At 36.4% G+C, this 26,587-nt stretch overlaps 1 protein-coding gene across 1 annotated transcript in view; it reads left to right on the top strand.

The window, feature by feature from the left end:
* The window catches only part of wnt3a (wingless-type MMTV integration site family, member 3A), a 51,927-nt gene that overhangs the window by 5,761 nt on the left and 19,579 nt on the right, over window positions 1–26,587 (top strand). Inside the window, exon 2 of the mRNA XM_006634180.3 lies at window positions 21,014–21,255. Coding sequence (XP_006634243.2) covers window positions 21,014–21,255 — 242 coding nt within the window. The remainder of the gene's footprint in view (window positions 1–21,013; window positions 21,256–26,587) is intronic.

Raw genomic sequence — 26,587 nt, 5'->3', positions numbered from 1 at the left:
TTCACCATAATATCAAGCAACCACAGTTATAGACTATTTCAAACTACAGAGATAAATTGCAAAGAGAAATAGACAATTTACCTGTTTCTAAAGTGATGCCACTTTTTGTTAATATTATTCAGGTTTACCTGCAAAAGTGCTGGATGATCTCACACTCATAATGACAGGTATTTCAATGGAATTACCCCCCTCTTGAAATTTATTTTTTATTGCTTAATCTAAAAAATAATAATCCAAAACATAATTCCCCAAAACATTTGTGAACATTGTTCAGTTCAAGCTGCACATACAGTACAGTACATATCATCAGAAAAAGATGAAAGCAGATAGAGAGTGGAACTGATATATATGTCTGGATTCTCAAAGAAGAGCCAAGTCACTTCATTACAAAGCTTCCTATAGATGTTTCATATTCATGCTTTCATGAGTTGCCCCTCCCCTAGGGTTACCAGGTGTTAAGGGTGACTGGTTGTAAACAGCAATCAGGAAAGGCTGCTAACAAGGCCAGGCTCTGAATTTCAAAATACCAGTTAAATAGACAGTTTCACCAGTTTTATTCTGTTCTCTTTGTTTGAGGCTGTCCCAAAGCTGAGATTGTTGTCTATGTGCATTCTCAGTATAAACATTTCTCAGTATAAATGTTAAATACAATATGTACTGTCTATGTGTTTTTGTTGGGGTTTTTTTGTGTGCAAGTGTAATATGTGTTTTGTTGTCTTTTTTTGCTTTTCTTATCTGGGCTGAACTGGTGCAAATTCCAATCAATTTTGTTGACATGGCAATAAAGTATAGTAAGTATAGCAATCCATTTTGGTATCATATGAATATGTTTTAAAGTTCATCAGCATTCTTAGCTTATCTACAAAAAAACATATGATAACTGGTTGCCATGGATACACTGTTGGTTTAGCCAAAAGTGCCAGGATACTTGCAATTATTGCTGTACTGTAAACACTCTCTGGGCAAAACTATACACACTGTAGATCAAGGGGTGTACAAAAGCATATGTCCCTCTTACAATTGGTTTGAATTCAGTTATTTTTCATATTTGTTGTATTTTCCATTACATTTTGTTCCTTAACAAAATGTACAAAGGCTTGTGGATTGTTTACAAAAATATCTCCGCACATATTGACATATCAACTTCAGCCATAGCTGTATATTTTTCACACACTCCATGAGGCATTCTTCACACATAACATACTATGACATTTTGTGTAATGGATGTCACTGAGGACAGTTATCATGCACTGCCAGCATGGAGCAGAAACAAGGCTGTGCATGTCATTTTAGAGTGACAAAGGCAAATTATAGGTAAAAGGGGAAAAGGGGGTTGATATATTGGTGGTAGCCTGAGTCACATAAAATGCAAACATAATGGTGTTTTTGCCATCCCTCAGACTGTCCTTACACTGTCATTACAGAAGCATGTCCAGATAATAGCAATGGCAGCTATGGAGTCCAAAACTAAACATCAGCACTGTAATCAAATGCAGGGTATGCTGTTCTCTAGAATTTGAGATCAATCAAACAGATTTTCAGTTATTCGAAACACAATGAGGTCTAATTGCTGTATGGGGTTCCTTTGGTTTCTTGCTTTTCAGTATGTAGTGCATCAGGTCCTGAGGCTGTATCCCAAGCTGTAATTTGATCAAACCTGTGCTTACTTGCTCCCTGGGGCTATGTGTCTAGGTTGTATTCACTTACTGTAAATCTCCACTAATGGGTTTCTCCTTACTGTTTTGCTTCTTTAAAAAGAGAAAGACATATTCTGGTACTATTGCAGTGTTCAAACATTAGACTTACTGGTATTATTTAAGAAAGGTGTATTGCAGTCTTAATGGAGAACCAGGTAGTGAGTGTGATCTACCGCATCAAGATATCTAAATAAGGTACAAGGAGTAGAATACTACTTTGTGTTTTGTTCAGTTCCTCAGTAATCCTAACAGTATTCATTTTAGATGATCCAATATGAAGAAATGAAAATTTGTGATTTTATTTTTTGTCCTCATTCATACACAATAATCTTCAATGGTTCCTAACACTTTCTATGATGCCTTTAATACAATGATTGAATTTTTTATGCAAATGCACTTTTGCAGAGTCTGGTGCACTTGACTATTCCAAAAGGAGCAGAATCTTGGTAACAGCAGGCAGGGCCGGATTTTGGTGTTCGTAAGGCCCTAGGCACTTCCACTCCGAAATGTGCAAAAAGAGGGGTAAACGCCAATTGAATGACGTCCATTGACATGATGCACTTTAAACTATTCTAATGCTAAACCACGTGATTGATGGAATGAGCTGAGCGACCATCACTTCGACATTTCTAGTTTCTAGAACAGCCTGTAGATAGCGTATGATTATTGATTTGGAGCACCTAGAGTCGATTGCAAGAATGTTGTTTGAGCTCGTTTTTTTGTTACTCACTAGTGTTTCCCTCCTTCGTAGGCCCTAAATATTTTGTAGGCCCTAGGCATTGTAGGGGAAATCCAGCACTGACAGCAGGTGTTTGGATTGTATACGTGGGGCAGTGCTACTGTTGTCTTAGTTTTTGAACATCAAGGTCCATCCATCCATTCTCTAACCACTTCATCCATTTCAGAGTCGTGGGAGAGCTAGAGCCTATCTTGGCAAGCAATAGGCGCAAGGTGTGTTACACTCTGGAGAGGATGTCAGTCCATTGCAAGCCACTGATATACACACTCACACCAGGGCCTATTTTCCCAGAAGCTGATTAACCAAGCAGTATGTCTTTGGACTGTTGAAGGAAAAAGGAGCATGAGGAGAAAACCATGCAAATAAGGGGAGAACTTTCAAACTTCACCCAGATAGCACCGCAGGTCTAATATTGAACCTAGGGCCCCAGCTTTAGTAGTCAAGTAGGCTAACCACTGCGCCACTCAATGTAAAGGTTTGCCACAATTTAGAAACAATTTATAGAAAGAAAGGAAGGTCAATATGAGGATAGTTTCCTCCCTAGCTCCAGTATCCAGACAGCTGACATTTATGTTTGCATCTTCATACCTATCTGCAAAATAAAAAAAATAGCTTTACTCTTTTGTACCATTGATGGTTTCTTATCTTTGACCATGTCTTTCTTTCTTTCTTGCCTTGTCTTTTATTTCTAAGACTCCAAATGGTGGATTTCTGCAAATCATAAAAGTACCAAATATAATAGGAACAGTTGTGTCTGTACTCTGGTCTAAGCCATTAAATATTTACTGAAGATCAGAGAAGCTGAGAAGAAAATACATTAATTACCTCTTACTGCCATGAAAGGGGAACTCAGTTAACAGAGAATGTCCGTGCATAGGATCTGGCATCAGTCTTTGCACTCTGTATTGAAATAAGTGGACAAATAACCCTACTAAACTGCCAAGACAATGGATCGAAATTATACAAAAAGACAACAGTGGAAAAATGAATCCATTTAATTGGAAATGTGATAATGGAAAAACTAAGCCACCACCACTGACAAGCTCTTCATCTGAAATTACTATACTGTTTCACCTCTGAATCGTAAGACATTTTTCAATGCAGCTATTAATATGAACATTGTTAAGACATGCATACAGTATGTATTGCACTTGTTACTTGTTGATATTTGATTAGAAATCTATTTTTTTTAATAATCTAAAACCTATCACGTTAGCAGTTATATGTGAATAATGAAAAAAAAAATGTTTCACAAATAAGTGCAATACTGTGAGGTCTGACCACAAACTAGCAGTAGACCTGATTCTTATTTTGTCTTTATTCTCACCACAAGACTTACATGCTTTTATTTTTGGTCTGCTCCAGTTTTCCTTTGTCAAAAGCAGCTCTCATCAGCTCCCTCTTGGTCTGTCATCTTTTCTCATGTTTTCCTACACAGTGGTCCCATGAGACATGCTGAGGAATATTATCAGTTTCAACCTCACAGAATGATGAAGTAATAAGCTAGATAAATACTTTCCCCCTGGATTTTGTTACTGAAGAAGTCCCAGAAAAAAGAGGAAATAAGGTCTTTACACAGGAAAAAGAAAAGAAAATAGTACTACCTGGAGGAAAAATATTTTTGTATCCTTCAGTGTGTAGAATTTGTACAAAACCTTTCATACGCTTTTTTTTCCCTGAAGAGAGAAATGCTACTTGTTATTTTATTGGGACCAGCAGGTATTGTCATTTTAAGTAGATCATTGCAATATTATGTTCCAGCAGACTCCATAGCCACCGTAAATCTTTAATGATCTAAGAAGTATATTTAGAACACTTTATAAAAGCGTCACATATTTGAACCCTAGTTCAATAATTATACAATGCTAAATGGTTAACCTGTTTGAATATGATGTGAGGGACTGTGGTTATGTGAAATCTCAAGGGCTTTCAGGGTTGATCCATTTGCTCTCACTAGACACAAGTGGCAGGAATCAGCCTTGATTGACTCTGATCCTATAAATCACATGTGATAATGACCCAGAAGAAACTATCTGCAGGATCTCTTATAGTCTCATAGTCTCATATAGTCTCATATAGTCTTATAGTCTCATGGAAGAACTACAAATGCAATTGTATCTTTCAGAGTCACAATATGACTCAATGCCACCATGTTGTACACCTTGCAGTTTGCAGTACATAACAACATGAATGACATCACCCAGAATATGAGTTGGGAGTTTTCTCATGAATTGGATTTCTGTGTCTGATTTGCTGATAGCAGAATACGTGTATAGGAAGTACTGTTATTAGTGCAAGTGAAGTTGGAAATCAAGGGCCATTAATGATAAATTTAGAAACAAGGTTTTAATATCAAAGTAAATGTTACTATACAGAATTATGATGATAACATTTAAAACCTATGCTCCTTATGTTGTTCTAGCAACAGCATTGTCAACTCATCATGATAACACTCATTGCAAATAGCACAGGCCTCTCAAGACTGTCAGTATTGCAAAGCACTATACCAAAATATTGCTAGATCTAAATCTAAATAATTTTGCATTTCTGGGACAATGTGATTATCATCAATGCAAAGCTCTGGCAATTAGTGCTGATGAGCTTGCAGCTGTTTTATAATTTGAATTAAGGAACATTGCCGCGGTCAGTGTGCAGTGTGCAGTCTGTCCATGTCACACCATTTACATCCTTAGGTTTTGAGGTAACACCGATCACTAACTGAAATGCCCCACGTAACAAAGGCCACACCCACCTTTCGTGTCAGAAAAGTTTAGGAATAAGGGAAGACCATGTTTTTGTTGTGTTTCTAATGAACAGAGTACAGTAGTTAGTGCTGGTGGCCCATATATTCCATAAGTCATTATGTTCCCAAAATGCTCGGTTTGCTTTGCAAGGGAAGGTGCCGTAAAAAAATTAGTTAATTGTGGATATGGAACCAAGAGTGAAGACAGTCTGAATAAAGGGGCATTCCTATTCCTACCCCACACTTCAATGAGTGATAACCTATCACATACCAGTGCATATTAACACAACTCAACATGATCGATTCGCAGATTGATGTCTGTCATGGACTGAGGAGCAAGAATTAGCTTGACTAGAGCATTATGACCCTGCAGCTTTGCATTAGGTGACTTAACCTGCATCTTAGCCCGACAGAGTACAAAACCTCCCTCCTTGTAAAATAATATTTAAATTTACACAGGCACTTGTTTTTGTTACTGTACTGTTTTAAATTAAAGTTATTGGTGCGAGAAAGATAAGCATTGTAGTTCAGAGCTGGTTTCCAGTAAAATAACATTTGAATCAGAGTATCTTTTTATACATGAAATTACAATCATATCAAAGTCTTTATGGTTAATCGTGATATGATGCCTCGAGAAAATATTTTGAAATAAAGAGAAAGAAAATACACAAAGGAAGGGTAATGCTGACACCCAAAATGTAAACACAATTTGACTATTAATATAATATCATATAAATTGGATATGTATGTATGGCATTGGGATATGTTAAAGAAGAAAGGAAGGACAGTCCCTGCTGCATACCAATACATTTGAATTGTTAATTCTAATAAAAATGTTATATTTTAAAATACACCATCTTTAGGTGCCATATTGGTTGTGATGAGTAAGATATCAGTCTTTACGTTTCCATCAGCTATTGACTTAAACAGTGCACACTCTGGGTATTAGTGTTAATGCTGTCAACTTTAAGGTTTGACTACATCAGAAGCATTGATGAAATGTATTAGGAATGCCTGATCAAGTCAAAGAACTGTTTTTGTTGGTCAGACATTGTATTTCATTATGTTGTTGTAGATATTGAGTACAGGGCAAATGGAGTCTCAAGTCAAGTGGGTTGCATGTGTTTCATTCTGGCATTGCAGGTGCATAACGTACAGTACTTGGCCTAAGTGTACTTTTACTGTCTCTTTCTTGGTACCCCTTTGTGCAAGTTAAATACCTGGAGGTACAGGCTTGCTGTGCATTCCTTTTCCCAAACACGCTTTTCTTGATGTCAAAGTCGACTCCATGGCCCTAGGCCCTACAAGTGAAGTGCTAATTCTGGAGTCCTCTGCAGGGACTTGCTAAAATATGCATTAAATCTGGGCAGGATCCACTTCAAATCAAAAGGAAAAAATAGGTTAGACTTGAATCAGATATGATTCCTTTTTTATTTCTGAAGGATCAAAAACAGAGATGAGTTAGAGAAAGCTGGGTGGTACATGTAAAGCTGGCATGCCTGGTTATAAATTGAGAGCCTTTTAATGACAGTGCGAGAAATACTGGAGTTTGATTCATTTGACTGCTGCTTTTGCAGCTTTTGGTCAGAAATGGAAGAGCAATGAATTATAAAGACTATTTAGAGACTTATAAGAATCTAGAATGAAGCAAGTATTCTTACTTTGATTTTCTTCTTTTAAGCTTTTAAAAGTAAGGAAAGTTTTAAGAAAATTAACCTTAGCTAGCCAAGCTTTGGTCAAAATATTGACCTTGACTTCAAAGAGAGAGAATAGCCCCAAAGGATTTACCTGTCTAAAGTGTTCAATGATCTTGTTAAAGCTAACTGCTTTTATTTCGATGCTGGTTTTCACAATGCGTAATTTTAAGAAAAAAAAGGGGGTTTTAGAGTCCTTAAAAGTTTATCCAAAAAGTTTTTTTATCTTTTTGCTCAGTTTGCTGCCTTTGCCACTATATTTCATGAAAAAAATGTCAGATGTCTCTATGTTTATTTTATGATGAGAAGCAGAATTTGAAAGCAATGAAGTACAGAGATATTTGGGGGAATTATTCTGTTAGAAAAAAACAAACATTTTTTTACAGCTGAAAGCTGTAGTCCCCCTTGATATTAAATAATAATTGGGGTTTATCAAAGAATGAAATGCAATTTCAATTAATATTTAAATCAATTAGTCTGAAAATAATAATCATAAGTCCCCCAAGTTTTTGTGTGTAATTTTGTGGTATTGTCCCTTGCTTTGGCAGTTCATCATATAGCTAGCCTTCAATTTTTTTATTTTGGCAAGGTCTTTGTATTTAGTTCTTCTCTTTGGATTATAATTTCTCCAGTCGTCCTGAGTCCTGATTTCATCCCTTCATGAAATTTCAGACGATGATGTGTGCAGGAACCTTGTCATTTAGAGACATGTTCAATTCAGCAATTAAATAGATACACAGAAACAGAAACGTAAGGAATATAATGCCCGGAGATCCCAACCGGTACATTAACCTGTTGTAATTTTCATTATCATCATACGACTAAAATGTTGTTTTTTTTTCTGGGAACCATGTTAAATTGGCAAATATTATCCAGCTTAGCTTGGGTTCACCAAATGTTTGCCCGCCAAAGATAAGAATTACAGTCTAGATCATTATTGCAAAAGACCCCACAATGGACAGCAAATTTGGAAAATCATATCATTAAATACATTTGTAGGAAGCTTGTTTCAGATAAAGGTGATTAATGTGTATTGATGATGCTTTCCCATACTGGACAAGTCAGATTTATATTGTGTTGTGAGGCTAATAGCAGTACACATGTTCCTGTGGATTGAAAGGTTTAAAGATGCTGAATGCCTTAAGGCAAGTAGTGACTAAGGCCAAACTGAGGTCAATTTGTAATCTCTGTTGGCTACTACAAATCTTCCTTTACCATCAGCCCTCCTGCTTAAGACATGAAAGACTTTCCATGCAGTTTCACTTGGCATTTAAATATTTGCAGGATCACTATAGTAAAAAGGATCCCTTTTCTTGACAGCATGGAATTTAATTTAGTTGTCAGGTTTTCTCAAAATGAAAATTTGACATAAATAATTAAGAAACAAGACCTAAAAAAGTTTCAAACCATAAATCGGGGTTATGTTGTATTAAAAGTGGTCATCAGATTTGAGTCCAGTATTTTTTTTTGACTAGTTCTTTTCTCAGGCTCATGGTGGTAGGGCAAAGAAAGTATGAAATCAGCCACTTTTCTTGACTTGCCTTTCCCCTTCATACTTGTTTTCACTTTATGAGCCATATTGAGGGCGATGCCACATGATAATGAAAGAACCGGTAACTAGTTCCAAAAGCGAAGCTCAGGTGTGTTCTGTGCCGAATTTGTGAAATTCATCACCAACCACATATACACAAATTCACGTAAAAATATTTTGCATAAAATGTGGAATGGAATAAGAACATGTGTTTTTATTCCATTCCTAATGTTGGATTTTGCAATGAATTTCTTAAAAGACATTGTATATATAAAGATCACATTACTACCTTCTTGCCTGATTTTGTAATTAAACAAGGATGTACCTGGGCAATACAGGGATGGGGCGATCTCTATGGAAAATTAGGTTAGTGAAGTTAATTGTGCTGGTTGAACCAATGACCCAGGATGGTGACGGGGAACGCTGCTGTAGGAGGTCCTGTCCAGCTTATGAGACATTTAAATGAAGTACTGATTACCTGTGGTCATTAAAAGAATAGGTGTGTTAACTCAAGTGTCCTTGTTAAATTCCACATTGGGCAGCACAATCTGACCTCACCTAAGTGGAGTGTGCAACACAGTGGTTGAGGTACTATAGTTGTTTATCTCCTAAATGTGAAATGCTTTAGGGCAGAAAAGTGCTGTAGAAATGCAATTATTATTATCATCACAATATTTTCAAGGTCTCTCCTTTTGGGATGAGAAATAAGATGCATTGGGAAATGACTTAGGGTGTAATAGGTTCGGATTTCTGGTTACTATGTAGGTAGGTTTTCTTGGTCTGCCTCTGTACATTGTAGGGATATATCTGATATATAGACATAACAGATAAGCATTGCTGAATAAGACGCCCTGTTGTGTTACCAGCAGTTGTTCAAAATGACTGCAGTCTCAGTTTACAAATCTCAACCCATGTCTTGAGCAATTAAACAGTGTCAGAGGTCAGTCTTTTGCATGTTTGTAGTCTCTGGTGCTTATTGCTTAACACAGCTACAGAGGTCAATGAAAAGTACACTAATTAACTTGTGCATGACTGCCTGTACCTGCCTCAGATTTTTAACTAACAAGGCATAGTGTTAAATAATTGAGCATTGGGCTCACAAATATTTTAACTGTAATCTCTATACATATAGTATACTCCGTAACTATAATTGAGCACATTTCTAAGTGCATGCATACTACAGTACACAATTCATACATAATACATTTTGGGATTATTATTTAAGTCCATAATTTACAAAAATGGTCAATTCACAGACAAAAAGCTCATTTACAGTGTGCTGGCTACGTGTCTATCTGCATTGAACAGTGTACATGCCACTCTATCTCAGGAAAGAACAGTTCTATTAAAATGTTAAAATAAGGATTTTTGGGACTTCTTGTTGTTAGCCAGCATATTAGTCTTTAATCAAAATTTCTAAAAAACCTTGTGGAACAGCCAGTTCTAAAATCTAATTCATTTTTGTTTTTCTGTATTCCTACAACATAAATTGTTGTTTTTTTTATTTCCACAACCAGCAAGTGGCACCTTTCCTGTACCTACACTGTACGGTACAGCCCCCACCTGAAATACTATATAAACAAATCTGAAGGCTCAAATCATTTCAGTATTTTATATATGTATGGGGTAGGAGACGAGAACATCACCCAAATTGCTGTTTGATAAATGCCAAAAATTCTAATCACAGATGGTGCAGGCTTCCTGCCCCCTGGGCTGAGAGGGAAAATACTGGAGGTTTCCTAATCCACCCCACCCTCCTCACTCCCAAAACCCTGGGGGCAACTGTGGAGGCAGAAAAGGGGAGGAGAGGGGTCTTACAGTTCCCTGGTATGTTCTATCCAGTGCCTGGTATTCCTACTGTACTTTTGTAAAAGTGAATCAATAGATTTTTTGTTTCTTTCTCTGTCCCTGAACTGCAAAACTTACATTGATTCACTGTTTAACTTCCTTTCATAATATGTCTAAGGCTTAGTAGGGATTTTAATGAAGTAATGTTAACTGTTAAAGACTGAAGAATCGGTCATCTATCTGCTGGGTAAAAACCCCCTCCATGTAGTCACAGACAAAACTAATTATGGAACTATTTGTTTTGTCAGCATGTGCAGTCATAGGATAGGCGCTTGTAACGTATTCCTTTAGAGGTCTGCAGTGACATCATGTACTTCTAATTGGCCAGGCAAATATTCTCCAATCTCTGGTCACCATCTTTAGGGCAAAATTACTGATGCCATTCCTCAAAACACTGTTTTAACTTGATAATTCTGAAGGCCTGAGCTCATACATAATAGGTGTCATCTAGTTAACACTTTATTTAGCTCAGAGGTACAGTACCGCTGATAGGATGTTGCCCCACACAGCTCTGCTGACTAATGATTTACATTACTGTCATCATTAAACTGTACACCAATTGTTGAGAACAAGAAACATCATGTCGTGAAAACATAATTGTAAGCACCAAGTGGAGTAAGGGAACTGTTAAAATGTAAAAGCAGCTACATTGTCTTTCAGGGGCATGGCGTTCTAAGAATGAAAATGTTGCGCAGGGATGTTCTGTCACATAGTAAAGAGTTAAGAACAGTTTATGTTGGATGTTGCAGACTTCAACTGACATGTAAGCGTGAATTGAAAACCGGTATCAATCCCTTGGAAATTACAGACAATACGAAGCATTCCGGTGGATTATCCTTTTTTTTAGAGTAGCTCAGTGAGGATGAGTGTCTCTTGTGCCGTTGCATTGTTGAAAAAGAAGGAGCTAAGCGATTAGATCACCTGAGCATTCAGCCGCGCAATCCATTACATTACGTGATGAAAACCATTTAGGTCCAAGTCAAATATAGGTTTTGATGATCTGCACAGGGATTAAGAAAGAGATTTGCAGGTGAACCTCAATGTGGTGTCATACTGTACATTCCTTTTGTAATTTGTTTTGATAGCGGATGATGATAACAAAAAGAGTGTTAACATATTGGCAATGTAAAATGAAGATAGGTTAGCATTATGTACACAAATTGTATCCATTCAACAAAATGTTCTGACACTGTGAGTATAGTACTACGCAGTTCTTTAGGTCATGATAACAAATGAACAACTAACAAGCTGATGTAGATGACTATCTGCAAATGGTCTGTTGACCTGTCTAACAATGACTACACTGATATTTGGAAATCATGACGGTTCTGCTTTCTAGCATTTAAAAAGTCTGAATTTCTTAGTATTTAAAGTATATTTCCCATTTTTTTACAGCAACATATGGTCACTGAAACTCTAAAAAGTGTTCCATATTTCATATAACATATTAGTAAATCTTCCTATTTTCCTCTATAAAGTTAAACTCTGTTCAAGCATGATACTGTAAGTTAGGCCTTATGGGAACTGTTTCCCAATACCACGTTGCAGAGGAGCTGAAGCCTCTCCTGGCAAGAAATGGGCTTTGGCTCCCCTGTGACCCTGATTTGGAATAGTGAATTATTGCTTATCCACTCCAAACATGGCAAGCAAAGGGCATACAGCAGGATACACCCTGGAAGGGACACCAGTGCATCGCAGGACACAGAAACACAAACAGGCCCATTTTCCCAGAAGCCAATAAACTGGCCAGTATGTCTTTGGACTGTGGGAAGAAACCAGAGAACCTGTAGGAAACCCAAGCAAACACTTGGAGAACATACAGACTACACAGATAGCAAGCTAAGAATTGAACAGAAGTCCCAAGTGCTGTGAGGCAGCAATATTAACCACTGTGCCACCATTGCACCTTTTTTGGGGAACAACCACTGGCATTTTATTTCTATTGTCTCTAGACATTTCTATGGCTCATTCTAAGTCCATTCTCCATGGATTTGAAATACATTCAAGGATCTCCAATCCACCCGTCAATAACCAGATCCAACTCTTGATGGGTTTGCTGTGATGCTTTCCAACTGGCAATTTCAGAATGCCTATTGTAAACAGTAAGTGACATCTTTGGATTCTGTGATTGGTGGGTGATTGAACGTTTTGATCAGGCCAAGAAGATTGTAGCATATTGATTCTGAGACTTGCTTTCATCTTTTTGAACTGAATTCAGTACCATGTACAGTGATATCCTTTGCAGTTCAGCCCTGCATTGTGTTTTCTGCCTTTGGAGAGAGTTTTTCAAATGTGTTTTTTTGTAATCTGCATCTGCAGCGTAGCTCTTTGGGATACTTATTGAAAAGTTTGTAGACTGTAGCTGCTAGATGGATATAGAATATGTCACTGGACTTTTACCCACATTCAAACCAAGTGCCAGAATCATACCGCCCATGAATTTCAAACCCCTTATGTCATTCCTCTGATATACTTTCGATAGAACCAGGGAGATTATAAAACATATTCTGTAAAGCATGAGCCCTGTTTCAAATCAAAGTTGGAGGTATGATGATTGATCTACAATAGACTCACTGGATATGGTAGGTTGACTTTCACTGGTTTCTTTTAAATATACATTTGTGTTTTTACTGCCATGTTTGAGTAAATATTTCTTAGGCTATTTAGTTGTGTTTTATAGGAAGTAGCTGTTGCTGTTGGCATGTGACACAAGTGCTTGTTTCTTCAGGAAAAGCTAATGCTTATCTATTTGATCAAGCATGTTTCCTGAGACAGTGCTTAAATAGGAAGGAATGACTGTTTAGATGCTGTGTTGACAAACCACAAAAAAACTTTATACTGATGTTCAATTTTACACTTGTTCAGAAAAAGAATACACTTTTTAAAAATTAAATGTGTTGAGATTAAATGTGCATGAAAGACAGCACATCTTATTTTCCAGAGGGCTTTTAAAAACGCTCTAAATGCTGTGTTATTGATATTTTTTATATGTATTATACCTAACATAAATTGCTGCAGTTTCCAGGCTGCCAAGACTATCCTAGTGTTAAAACATTCAGAAATATGCCTTGAATTAACAATTAATTCCTTAATTAATTTACAATTTAAATAGCTCTTTTAGCTAATATCTCTGGGGACAAAAGATAATTTGATATGGAATCTAAAATGTTTTATGACTGAATACTATTTTAATTTGAAGATACAATAACAGTTTAAGCACAAAACATTGATTCATAATAATAATAATAATAATAATAATAATAATAATAATAATAATAATTGCTTGCATTTATATAGCGCTTTTCTGGACACTCCACTCAAAGCGCTTTACAGGTAATGGGGACTCCCCTCCACCACCACCAGTGTGCAGCATCCACCTGGATGATGCGACGGCAGCCATAGTGCGCCAGAACGCTCACCACACACCAGCTATCAGTGGGGAGGAGAGCAGAGTAATGTAGCCAATTCATAAAAACAAGAGATCACCATCATCTCTGATAATCTATCCATCCATTTTCACAGTGCCGGAGCCTAACCCAGAAAGTAACAGGCACAGGGCAGGATACACCCTGGATGGGACACCAGTCCATCACAGGGCGCACACAGGTACAAACATACACACTCACACCAGGGCCAATTTTCCCAGAAGCCAATTAACCTACCAGTATGTCTTTAGACTGTGAGAATAAACCAGTGCATGTAACGGAAACCCATGCAAACATAGGGAAAACATACAAACTCTGCACAGATAGCATCCCAGGAATTGAATCCAGGGCAAAAGTGCTGCAAAGCAGCAATTCTCCCTATTGCACCACCATACTGCCTGATCCCTGATCAGTACCCTCTAATTAGCAAAGATAAGCTCGGCTGGTTGGGTATAATACTGTATATTTGAAGGATCTTTCATATTATAATACAAGCATTGTCATTTCTCCAAAACACCACTGGGTATCAGAAAAAAACAATGCAGCTGCTCTTTTGCACTAAAACCTCTGGGATGTTGCCTTCATGGAAGCTGGATGTGGAAAGTCTTTAAAAGTTTTCTCAACACTTTATAACCATTAAATGGGAGTGAATATTGGAATTTCTATGTGCTGCTTACAATATGTAATATTCTCCCATTTAAGTATTATCAAAACATTCTTAATTGTCTTCAGTACTGGTATTACTTTTAAATTATTTTGTTCTAAAAAATAGACATCTTGAGATATGTCAAATAAAGACATCTTATAGAAATTAAAGTAGATTTATACTTTGGTTCAGGTTAGCATTAATCAGTTTTGCTAAAATTAATTACTTCTTGTTTGAATCCAGAAGAATCCCCCCTTATATTTCTATTAAGGATATCTTTGTCTTAATTTCTGTCCTTTCACTAAATACTAGTCATTCATTTGTTGCCCTTTGTGCACAAGGAAGATTTCTTGTGCACAAGGAAGTCTTTCATGAACCCAAAGGTGATTGATAAGACAATTATGGGATCCACACACTGATGCTGTGCAGGTTTTGTCTTGGTAGATATCTGTTTATATACTGTGCTATCCAGTCATGGACAGTTTGATGCTAGTGAGAATTTGATAATAATCAGCGGATAATTCAAGCTTATCAATACTACTTTTGTGGTAACACTAATCCTGTCTGACTAGAGCAAATTTTAATAAATCTCATCCATAGCATCTACAAAAGAAACTTCTTCCATTGAAGTTCCAATGTAGCATTTGTTTTTCCTTTTTAATAAAACAATATTAATAATTTACTGTCCAGCAGCATCAGAAACATAATAACCAGATAGAATAGAGAAGTCACAGTAGTAAGGTGTTTGTTAAAACACACAGTAGGCCAGTTTTGCAGGCCCAAACTCCCAGTAATTTCAAATTTGTTTATCTCAAAGCACAGGGCTTGTCTGTATTTATTTATTTCTACTGTCTTTAATGCCTTGTTTCTGAAAGAATTGCTTCTGATTTATTTATTTTCCCATGGAAATTTTCAGCATAATTTGTACACAGACAAAATACTGAGCGCCCAGGCATTTTCCAGTCATATCCTGTAATTTACTAGGTTTTCTGGCACCATCATGAATGGACACTACCAAACACTTGACTTGTATTTGTTATTCTTTTTCTGGAAATATTTACTATAATTTTTACAAATTAACTGAGACAACTTAAATTTTAGCTTTTTTTAAATTCAGAGGCTAATTATTATCAAATGTTAATTCAACATACTGTATATTTGTTGTGGTGGGTAACCAAATAACCAGTGTTACACCTTTTAATCTTAATTTAATAATCTTCAAATTCTTTAGAAATCCTAAGGAATTTCTCTTGATTTGACAGAAATGCTAATTACAGTATCTAAACCTATTGCAGTAAATTAGACAGACAGGATTTACACATTCAACGTGACCTAGAAATAACTATATTAATTAAAACAATTATTGGCCTTAAAAAATAAGGTGAAAATATACAGGATGGACTGCATCATTAGCACAATTTAACACAAAACAGGAACCACAACAAAGTAGAAAAAGTTTTATAGGACTAAAATGAGTCATTGCCTGTAGACATACAGCCTACTTTAACTGAAAGTAACAGTGCGACAATGCAAGGCAGAGAAACTGTAATCATAATCAAATGATCCAAAGGTATAGTTGGAAGAAGGAGGGTCTTGAAGAGGAGCTGGAACATGGTCAGGGATGATAGAGCCCTGATGCTTCTTGGAATTTCGGTAGCTTTTAAAGTGAGGAGCTGCATCAGTGTTTGACCAACAAAGGAACATCATCTTTGCTGAAAAGTAAAAATAAAGAAATATACATACATATATATAAAATATATATATGTATATAAAATATTTTCTGGAATCCTCTCCAGTTATGTACATGTACTTTATGTGGAAAAATGTGCATAAAGCACAGCAACGGTATAAAACATGGGTCTAAACACTGATGGGTTTGTAGAAGCTAACCTTGCCTTGGACGGCAGCTTGTCTAAACATGGAATGCCTCGCCCTAATAAGTACTTACACATTGATCAAAAGCTTTTATAAGAACTTTGATGCCACTATCCCTTAAGTCACTTTCTTCTAGCCTTGTACCACTAAAGTGCTTTAGTGTTCTTTTCGCAAAGTTTGTGTTCCCACTGTACTCTTTGCTTAGCAGGACCCAGTATTTGTATTGTGATGAAAGAAGAGTTTTTCTTGCTTTTCTTTCAAGTAATGAAGTAATGAAGCCCCAGAAAAAAAGAGTTAGCAGTTCCTGGAACACTACCAATAGATACATTACCAGTATTGTAGGGCTTAGCATTGGACTTTTTTATTTATGTTTTTATAGATTTAAGGATTGGTGGAGAACTGCTGTCAGGATCCTTGAAAACCACAGTTCTTAGGAGTCAGTTCTTATTTTGTCCCTACATTCAATTTAAAACAATCCCAAAATGCTTGGAAAGGTGGGATGTGTTGCATGTTTTGCCACAAACAATCAAACAGGTAACTACAATCATTACCCCTACTCAACTTTGACATGATCTCACTGATAAAAACATTTAAATAAGAAATTTAGTGGAATGGCAGGGTGGCGCAGTGGTTAGTGTTGCTACCTTACAGTACTAGGGAACTAGTACTAGGGCACTGGGTTCAATTTCTGTGGTGCAATCTTTGTGAAGTTTGTATATTCTCGCCACGTTTGTGTGAGTGCAGGTTCTCCAGTTTCCCACCACAGTCCAACATACTGGTACTGTAGATTAATTGGCTTCTGGGAAAACTCTCTCTAGGTGTGAGTATGGACTACCCACATGACTCTGTACTGGATAAAGCAGTTTAGAAGATGGATGGATAAATACGACATTTACTGTAGAATGCAGTTTCAGCTTGGTCATCAAAAGAAAAAAGGACATTAGTGCTCTGGAAAGAAACTAAAGCAGGCCAATCAGAGAACTTCTAGACCTGAAAAGCATACCCTTAATAGACGAAAAACTCACATTAGACTGGATAAAGATCTTGTAGAGATTTGATTAGAGTATCTGAACTCCTGAAAGATGAAGACATCAACCAAAATTGTTAACACAAACAGTGAAAGCAAAAATAATTTGATGTAAAAGAATCCAAAAATAAAAAAATAACAGGCAATTTTGTAATAAAAAAAGTTTTAGGTGTAAAATAAAGTAAACTGTAAAGTAAACTTCCAACTAGTAATATATAAAGAGATTTCATGTGATTAATTAAGAAATGCCTGTGGACATTGAATCAATATACAATGCATTGCATTTTGTTGAATTATACTCAGTTTTGTAATGAATATTTTTTATAAAAACCTGAATGGCCGTTTTAAACACTGTGGGTGAGAGGAAGGAAGATACAGTTAATGTCAGCAAAAACACTCAGAATTTAAAATGTGTTGATTGCATATGTATTCACCATTTTTTTGATTAGGAAAACCTATAACAAACCTGAATTAGTTCAAAGCTGGATGGCCTCCTTGTGTGTATTAATAGTTCTTCACATGATTTCAGAATAAGTACACCTGTCTCTGTAAGGTCCTTCAATCAAGTAGTGAGTTTCTACCCAACATTCAATCAAGAGGACTAAAGAATTTTCAAAACAACTCATTAATAAAGCTGTGGAAAGACATTGATTTGGAGAAGAGGGTAAAGGAATTTCAAATGTACTGGAAACCCCTGAAGTCAATCATTAAGCCTAGAAGCTATTGTACCACCTGTACACTTCCTAAACCAGGCTCTCCCACCACTGAGCAGCCTGAAAGCCTGATTTAGAGAGTATACAGTATAAGCCTGAAAAACCTTGAAAGAGCTACAGAGTTCAGTGGCTGAAATGGGAGAATATGTCCATGAAACAATAACATCCCTCTTCTCCCTCTTGCCCCTCAAAGCTGGCCTGTATGCAAATAAACCATCTCAAATCATGCGCAGAGTTTGGCAGAAAGGGATTTAAATGATACTGCACACTGCAAAAACAGGTATTATGTTCAGACATGACAAACTTGTGGTCTAAATTCAAAGTATTAAGTCCGGTGCAAAATGTAACAGGGCTCAATGCACTAAATGAGTTACAGAATGCCGGTCACTTCTCTCTGAAATTAAGACAGAGTAAAACTCTACCATGGCAGAGGACGCCGTCTTCAGGCATGGATGAGTTAGCGAGTGTTATGGAGTGGATCCCACCTGTCCAGGATCAAATCCCTGCAGTAACAAGGAGATCTGCATTTTTCTCACAGACTCAACACAGACCATAACCAAGTCAACACCATCCATCCTTATTATACTGTAGCTGTATTAGCTTTATGTTATAGTGGTGATTCTTATGCTTGCATGCTTCTGTGGTGGTGGCAGCACTATGTTTTGTGGCTGTTTCCTGTTATCTGGGACTTAGAAACCTGTCAAGATTGAGAGGAAAGTGGAGCAAAGTACAGTCAAACCATGGAGGTAAACCTATAAAAAATTCACCTTTCAATGACCCAAAACTCAAGGCTACATAAAACTCAACGCTACATTGGAATGGCTTAGCAAGATTTAAATAAGTTTTCTTGAGTGACCCAGTCAAAGTCCAAGATACAAAATAAATAAATCTGAAATCTGCTTGTTTTTGCTGACATTTAACTTCTTTCATCCTTACAGTAAAGACATTTAGTTTGAGCGTTCAAATTTAAATTAAAACAATTTACTTTTAAAAATATGTCTAATTCATGTGTGATTCAACAAAATGGGGCATCATTGAAATGAAGTGTATACTTTTGCAAGGGACTCTACCATGGGTAGCTAAGCAGTTAAGGTGTGCCAAATATTATGTGTAATATAATCTTCTCATGCTTGTTAATGGCACTGTATACAGCATACTAATTCAGAACATAAGCTAAAAACATCTATAGTAGAGTACGTTAATTTCTTAATATATCCATGATACAATTAACAAAGATATAATAATTGTAATTAATCATATAACTTTGCTGTAACTCCTTACATCATTTCAAGAGGTAAAAAGTGGGCATGCACTAGAATTGTTACAGTCATATTACTGCCTCTCATAATAGCATATGTTACAGATTAACTAGTAGGTTAACTAGCATAGCATAACACATTATTACAGTACACAGTGCAGTATTAATACAGTATGTCAGTCTGTATTCATATAATGTACATGAACATGTACATGTAAATGTATACATTAGATATGTAGTTGCAGGAACAAATTAGAAAAAAAAAACAAAAAATATGATTCTTAAAAATACTCTTTTTAGTGACAGTTTGTGCATTGTATCTCTTATTTATTAATATCTTCAAGGAAATCATATTTATCTCCTCCCTCCACACAGAAAAATGAAAGAACATGAAATGAAATGAATGAGATGAAAGAAAAAAGAAGAACAGCACAACTCCCACATTAACGGGACATTGTTTTAATAATCTTAATGAAGATTTAAAAGACACTTAATCTTTTTGTTAAAAAAGTGCCGTGGCCCTTCATTTTCACTGCCATCAATTCCCAGGGCTTTATCATTTTGTGTGTGTATATAGTTTTCCCATATGCGTGTCAGTCATTACATTGTAGAAGAGTGTTACAGAATTGCAGACTACAGTTATGAGAAAGATGACTAGTTAAGACACTAATGCCAAGCAGAACCCTTAGAACTGGAATGGTGTTTTATTTAAGCTCTGTAGATCCTTTTGCGTCTATTTGTCAGAGACACCTTTTCAGTAAGATTGTGTTCAGTATTGTTAAATAAAATTTATAAGCAGTATACAAAGTACAGAACAAAAGAAAATACATATTCACAAAAAATGGATCTTAGTGCTTATCCCTGAGAAATTCTTGGCAGTGTTTTTGTAAACCACCCATTCAAACAAAGATTTCTGGGGGTAATCTATGGTGAACAAGAGCAAAACTTGGCTTAGCTGAGCAATTTGCTCTATGGGTTGAACACTTTCACAAACATATCCTTCAGACAGAGGAATTTACTCTTTACCACTTCTAACACAATGAAACCTGTTTCTGAGGACTTCCAGCATGCTATGTGTAAAGTTCACTAATACCACAGGTTAAAGGGACTGGAATCTGCTTGCTGTTGGACAGACTACACAAATTATCTCCATTCACAATACTTTTGGCTGAGATGTTGTTTTTGTCTACTTTTCAGTCTAGAATTAACTACTACAATTTTAACATACACAGTTTTCATTTCTTGTCATCTTTCTTTTGTATAGAATGTAGAGTTTGTTCATGATTCTATCATATTTTGAAGTACTATGAGTGTTTGCCATAATAATATTACAATTTTATCACTGATTTCCTGTACTAATTGCCATGCTTTCATTATGATGTTCCGTGAGTTTTAAAATGTGTATATTAATACAATACGTTCTGGCAGTATCTGGTCATTGTATTGGAATTAAACATTTATAATGAATAAACGTTGAATGTAGTGGATCACAATAATCCTGTGTTGTAACTGGATACTTTAGCTACATACTGTTAAGAAGGAAGTTTATGTGATGATTGCAGAAAAACAAATCTCTTGGTGCAAGTAGTTGCTCACTATTTTGTGTTATTGTGTTTAGAGAATGCTGCCTTGGAGGTTTAGATTACCAGATGATCTCAGATCAGACCAACAACATTTCAAGCAACATTATCCTATAGATTTTTAAAGGGATGACTCCTCCAAAAGCATGTAACAAAGATGAGATCCAAGTTAGCTCTTTGGCTTTGGTTCCTGCAGGTGTACTCATCCAAACCTGTTCTCTTCCATGTGTGTTTCAGGTCTCTAGCTGTGGGGCATCAGTATTCATCTCTGGGAACTCAACCCATCCTGTGTGGAAGCATCCCTGGTCTGGTGCCCAAGCAGCTGCGATTCTGCCGGAATTATGTAGAGATCATGCCCAGTGTAGCTGAGGGAGTCAAGATTGGCATTCAAGAGTGCCAGCATCAATTCAGGGGCCGGAGGTGGAACTGCACCACGATTAATGACAACTTGGCAATCTTTGGACCTGTACTTGATAAAGGTAGAGACATTCTTCATGACATTGCCATTGATCAAAATCCTCTTTAAAACTTGTCACCCATCTTAGCTCAAGATTCTGCTAAAGCTTAGAAGCTTTAAACATTACCATTCCCTGTATCACAGATTAAATGTTTTGCATTTTTTAAACATTTTCAATGTTTTTTTTCTTTAAATCATTAAAATTGTTATAACTTTCCAATTGGGGCCAAAGTGCCTTCTGTGCATATGGCAGTTGTGTATGAACACGAATTGCAAGATATTCTTCGGAGAAAATATACTGCTTGGATAGAAAAAGAGTTCAGTTTTAGGCTAGGACATAGGTTGCAGGTGCAGGTGAGCCCATTGGTTGATAGTCACTGCTAATGTGGTTATATTACTTGTGACCTCTGGATTTTGTGGGGTGGGGATGACCAGGGCAGATTCTGCTCACCAAGCAACATAAAATCCTGTTTACTGGGTTGATATGTGCTGCACTGGGGTCTATCATTCTCATTTATGTCTTTCTTTTATATGATGATCATGTGTGCATTATAATTATCATTCACATCAGTCAGTATAACAGCACACACGTCTTGGAAGGCTTTGTGTCTCATATTGCCCCAGGTTTCTTTGGTGATTCAGTGGTTTGTCAGGTTAATTAGAAACTGATGATTTCACATGAGGGCATAAACAGAAGATTGATTAGTCATTTTCAGTGCAAAAAATTGACAGTGAAGTAATAAATGAAATAAAAGCATTAAAATGTGTAAGTCATGTCAATTGTGGTGTAATGTATAAGATGTAGACAGTACTAAACAGATTATCCTTTTCTGTCTGCCCTTTGTCACCTTTAATATTGTAGATTAGAAGAGGTGCAAAAACTGAAATATCAGATTTCCAAGATTGTGAAAGGAAAAAGATGTTGATTTAGTATTATAGTATAGTGCAGCTATAGGTCTGCTTTAATAAACAACAATGTCTAAGCAAATATTCATTTGAAACCTAAAAGGAAGCACCCAATAGCAACCTGAAGCAATGTTGTGAACCACCTGGGTTCCAAAGTGTAGGTAGTCTACTGTGAATGGCTTTGTTTACCTTTCCTTTTTCACAACACAGGTGTTTCTCTGTTGCTGCTGTATTGTGGTTTTCTGCTGAATTCATTTCTAAGAAAGGAATTATAATAATTTCCTGGCTGTCATTTACAGTTATGCAAGGCATGTGGTGATGCAACATATTAAAGCTTCCAAGAGCTGCTGCACTAATTAACATTGTTTAAATATAATTGACCAACACTTTTTTCATATTAAAATCTGTAGCAAAGTTAAAAGATGATCATAGACCACCTGCTCTATGTTCTGTTCTGTAATGATTTGTGGAAATGTATCTAACATGCCTTTGACACTCATTTTTGCAACATGGGGTTTTTAGCATGCTTTGTTTTAGCAAGATTTGTTTATGATATCCCACAATAATTGAATCTGGTACATGTATTTATCAGTTTGGATCCATACAATTAGAAAATTATATATTATACTAGGGTGGCACTGTACCAGAGTGTTGAGCATTGCTGCCTCACAACACTGGGCCCCGGGTCTAATTCTGTGTTTGTATGGATTTCCTCTGGATGTTTCAGTTTCCTCCCAAGTCCAAAGACATGCTGGTAGGTTAATTGGCTTCTGGAAAAATTGGCTCTGTTGTGAGTGCTGTGTTTGTGTCTCTGTGCCTGCCCTGTGATGGACTGGTGTCCCATCTAGGGTGTATCCTGGCTTACGCCCATTGCTGGCCAGGATAGCTCCAGCTCCCCCATGACACTTAATTGAAAGAAGCAGTTAGAAATAGATAGATATAAATTCTGTATCTACAGTATATTATATAAATTGGCACATTTATATCAACTCATTTAATTGGTGCTTATGTGTGAATATGGTGGCTAGGTGGTTTTGTTATCACTATTAGGACAGAATTTTAGAAAATGTCTCTCCCAAATTAGCAACTCCTGAGAAACAGACAATGTGCTGATATCCTCGCAATGTAAATGACTTATTTATAAATCTGATATTCTCTTGCTTTAAATCTAATAATGTTAAAATAATCATTTCAAGTCTGTTTTCACCATGTGAAATTTCATTTGAGTGGAGTTTAAAAACAATGAGACCCAACAGAAAGTCTTGAAATACAAACGAGCTTGTGAATGGTTAATTTAAACATTCCTATACAATTTTATCTTTAGTTTTTATAACAAATGTTTGTTTGTTTTTTAATTGATAGTGCATTTAGTGCCAACATTACTTTCAGAAACGAAAAACAAATATTCAAACCAATACTTTTAGCATTGGTTTAGCAAAGGCCATGCTTATGAATAAGAGGCCTTTAGCCTGTGGTAATTCAAGTATCTCAAGACTACAACATAGTCCAACTTAATGTTACAATAGCACTTTTCCTGATTTTTAGAACAAAGCAGTTCTTCCTTTACTCAGCCTCTATATACTGTTTCTAGGTAAGCCACTCTGGCATTGCTGTCTATTTTGGGTTTCAAGCATTACCTGAAGTTTAGTTGTTATCCTGATTCAGAGGTCTAAAAACCTCATTTCATATTCAGAATTCTGGAAATAACACTTGCCATTCATTTGTGTAAATACTGATTCAAAATGAATGGGTGCACATTTTACTCCAAGTAGAATATTAAAGAACCACAGTTCAAGATATAAATGTCACATTTAATACACCACTCCAGAGTAAAGAACTATAATATTATTAGTACTGTATTTCTGTTGCTTGGCATATAGAGCCTGTATGTAGAAAGACGCCCTCAGTCCTGACAATGCTCATACAATGGAACAATCCATTCACATTAACTACAATATGATTGTGATGTGCAAATCCAGATTTTACTTTACAACACATCATCAAAGAAAAAGTCCTGCTGAAAGATTTGAAAGAGAAAAATCTGCACTAAACTTTGTTTGTGGTTACTTAGAAAGAAAGAAAAAAAGAGCAGCAAAGAGATTCTTCTGCTATAACTATCCTGTCTGAACAGTTGTGCCCAACAGCTACAAAATACTGAAATGATGACAGTTGGGCTGTGAAGATTGATGTAAGCTCCCAGTCTCACGCAACTTTTAACCAAATCTCACACCACTGCAACTCATGTCCAGGCGCTACATGACACTGCTTGCATTTAATGTCATTTTGTGGAGCTCAATTTTACCTGGATATACAGTACAGAATAAAGAAGCAGGAAAAAATTATCTGCAAAGGTAACTGCATATATATTCCATTCCTTTCACAATGCTATATACTGTACATATGTACAAATGCAAGATTTGTGATGGAAATAAGTGCAAATGTGACTATAATATAATATATATTGTATGTACTATGTTTAATACAATATATATTATAATTATATTATACTAAATATAATCACTGCTCTGTCCATTTGATAGAGCTTTGTAGGTTTTATGGACATTTTTAAGCAATCTGATTCATACATACTGTATGTGTTTGTGTTTGTTGGTAGTGGGTACAAAACTCTCAGAAAGTCTGCCAAGTTTCTGTTTATTTGAGCTTGTGCAACTTTTAAAAAAAAAAATCACTTGCCAATTTGTGCTGGTGCCAACAGTCCTAGGCTGAGGATCTTGCAGTTTCAAGGGTGATCTGTGTTCAAGCATATGATATGACTGAAATATTGGATAACGGATACTTTTACACATCTTTACATGCTATCTTTACAAATTATATTTTAACATATTCTCAGAAAGGGTGTTTTACCAATTAATCTGATTAATTGCACAGTTATCAGATAAAGACCTTGACCTGATAAACCTGATGACCTGCCTAGAAATAAAGTATTGTAGTTTGCAGGATCTTTGGAGAAAATTCCTCTTTGTGTTGGTCCGGTTCCTGCTGCTTTAGTATGAATAATTCAACTTGTCAGTTTCAATTAAAAAATATTACTTAGAATTGGCCTATTACTTTTGTTTCTAAACATGTTGTACAGGTTTGGAGTGATACATGAGCCCTGGAAACCGATACATTTAAAAATAAAATGGACTTTCAGCTTTCCACCTCTTCTTTTTATTATTTATTACCTTTAAAGATGTTTTTTTATGTGGGGAAATTACCCCATATACAACCAAGACTGGGTGAAAAGGAAGAGCAGAAAGGGTGAGAGGTGGAGCAAGGAGAAATAATGGAGAAAGATAGGCAGAAACAGAAAGGTTGAGACAAGGAGAACTAGGCATTTGAACTGGGCGTGTTGCCATTCAGCAACTGGAAGCAAGAAGAAGCAGAGGAGTAAGTAGCAAGGTGGAAAAAGCAAAGTAGAGAAAGGATAAGATAAGCAGTTGTATTCTGGATGTGATTAAAAGTTAAAGAATTGGAGTCTGGCCAAATTGAAGATATTACAGACCAGGCAGAATATACCATGGCCTGGATTATAGGCATTGTAAAATAGTTGGGAAGGAAGTGATTCTGCAAATTTAACTTGAGTAGAAATGCCATAACTGTGTCAGAGCAAAGTTGAAATGGGAGAGGTAGGGTTCTGAAGTGTTACAGTGATGTATAGCAATAACTTGGAGGAGTTAAGAGCAAAAAATATGAAGAGCTCCACAGAAAGGGGAACAATGGGAAGGAAAATGAAGTTTTGGACACAGCAAATCATATTCTGCGTCCCACTTTCATTTGTACATTTCTATAGTTAATGTTTACATTTAGTGTTCTTGCTGGGATGTAAAAATGCATCAATATTCATTGGTTTTGTTCAATTGGCAAACTTTCTTTTCAAACTATTTCCCTTCTTTTTTCTTTTAAAATGGGCGTGGTGCAACCTGTCAGTAAGCATTAATAATCCAATCACCAGCGCCTGGAGCAATACCACCTTGCACAGAGACTTGTGCTTAATCTCTGGAGCTTCTGGAGATCTACGGTAGACCTCAGTAGATCGGAAACAAACTGCCAAATGCACCACTGTACTGAGTGATGTGATACAGTGGCCACTGAAAAAAATAGGAGCCAATCAATATTATTATTTCCATTTATACATGGGTGGCACAGTGGTGCAGTGGTTAGCATTGCTGCCTCGCAGTGCTAGGTTCAGTTCCAGAGGTTCTATCTTGGATGGAGTTTGTTTACATGTGGTCTTCTCTGGTTTTCTCCCACAGTCCAAATACATAATGGCAGATTAACTTCTGTTAATTCTGTATGAATTGGCTCTGGTGTGTGTGTCTTTGTGTGCACTGCGATGAACTGACATCCCATCCAGAGTGTATCATGTCTTGTGCCCAATGTTTCCTGGGATAGATTCTGGGCTACAGTGACACTGAATTGGATAAGCGGTCATTGAAAGTGATGTG

Source organism: Lepisosteus oculatus, chromosome 6, assembly GCF_040954835.1.
Source record: "Lepisosteus oculatus isolate fLepOcu1 chromosome 6, fLepOcu1.hap2, whole genome shotgun sequence".
NCBI classification, from domain to species: domain Eukaryota; kingdom Metazoa; phylum Chordata; class Actinopteri; order Semionotiformes; family Lepisosteidae; genus Lepisosteus; species Lepisosteus oculatus.
The sequence above is the reverse complement of the archived record's forward strand: the minus strand, read 5'-3'. Positions and strand labels throughout refer to the sequence as shown.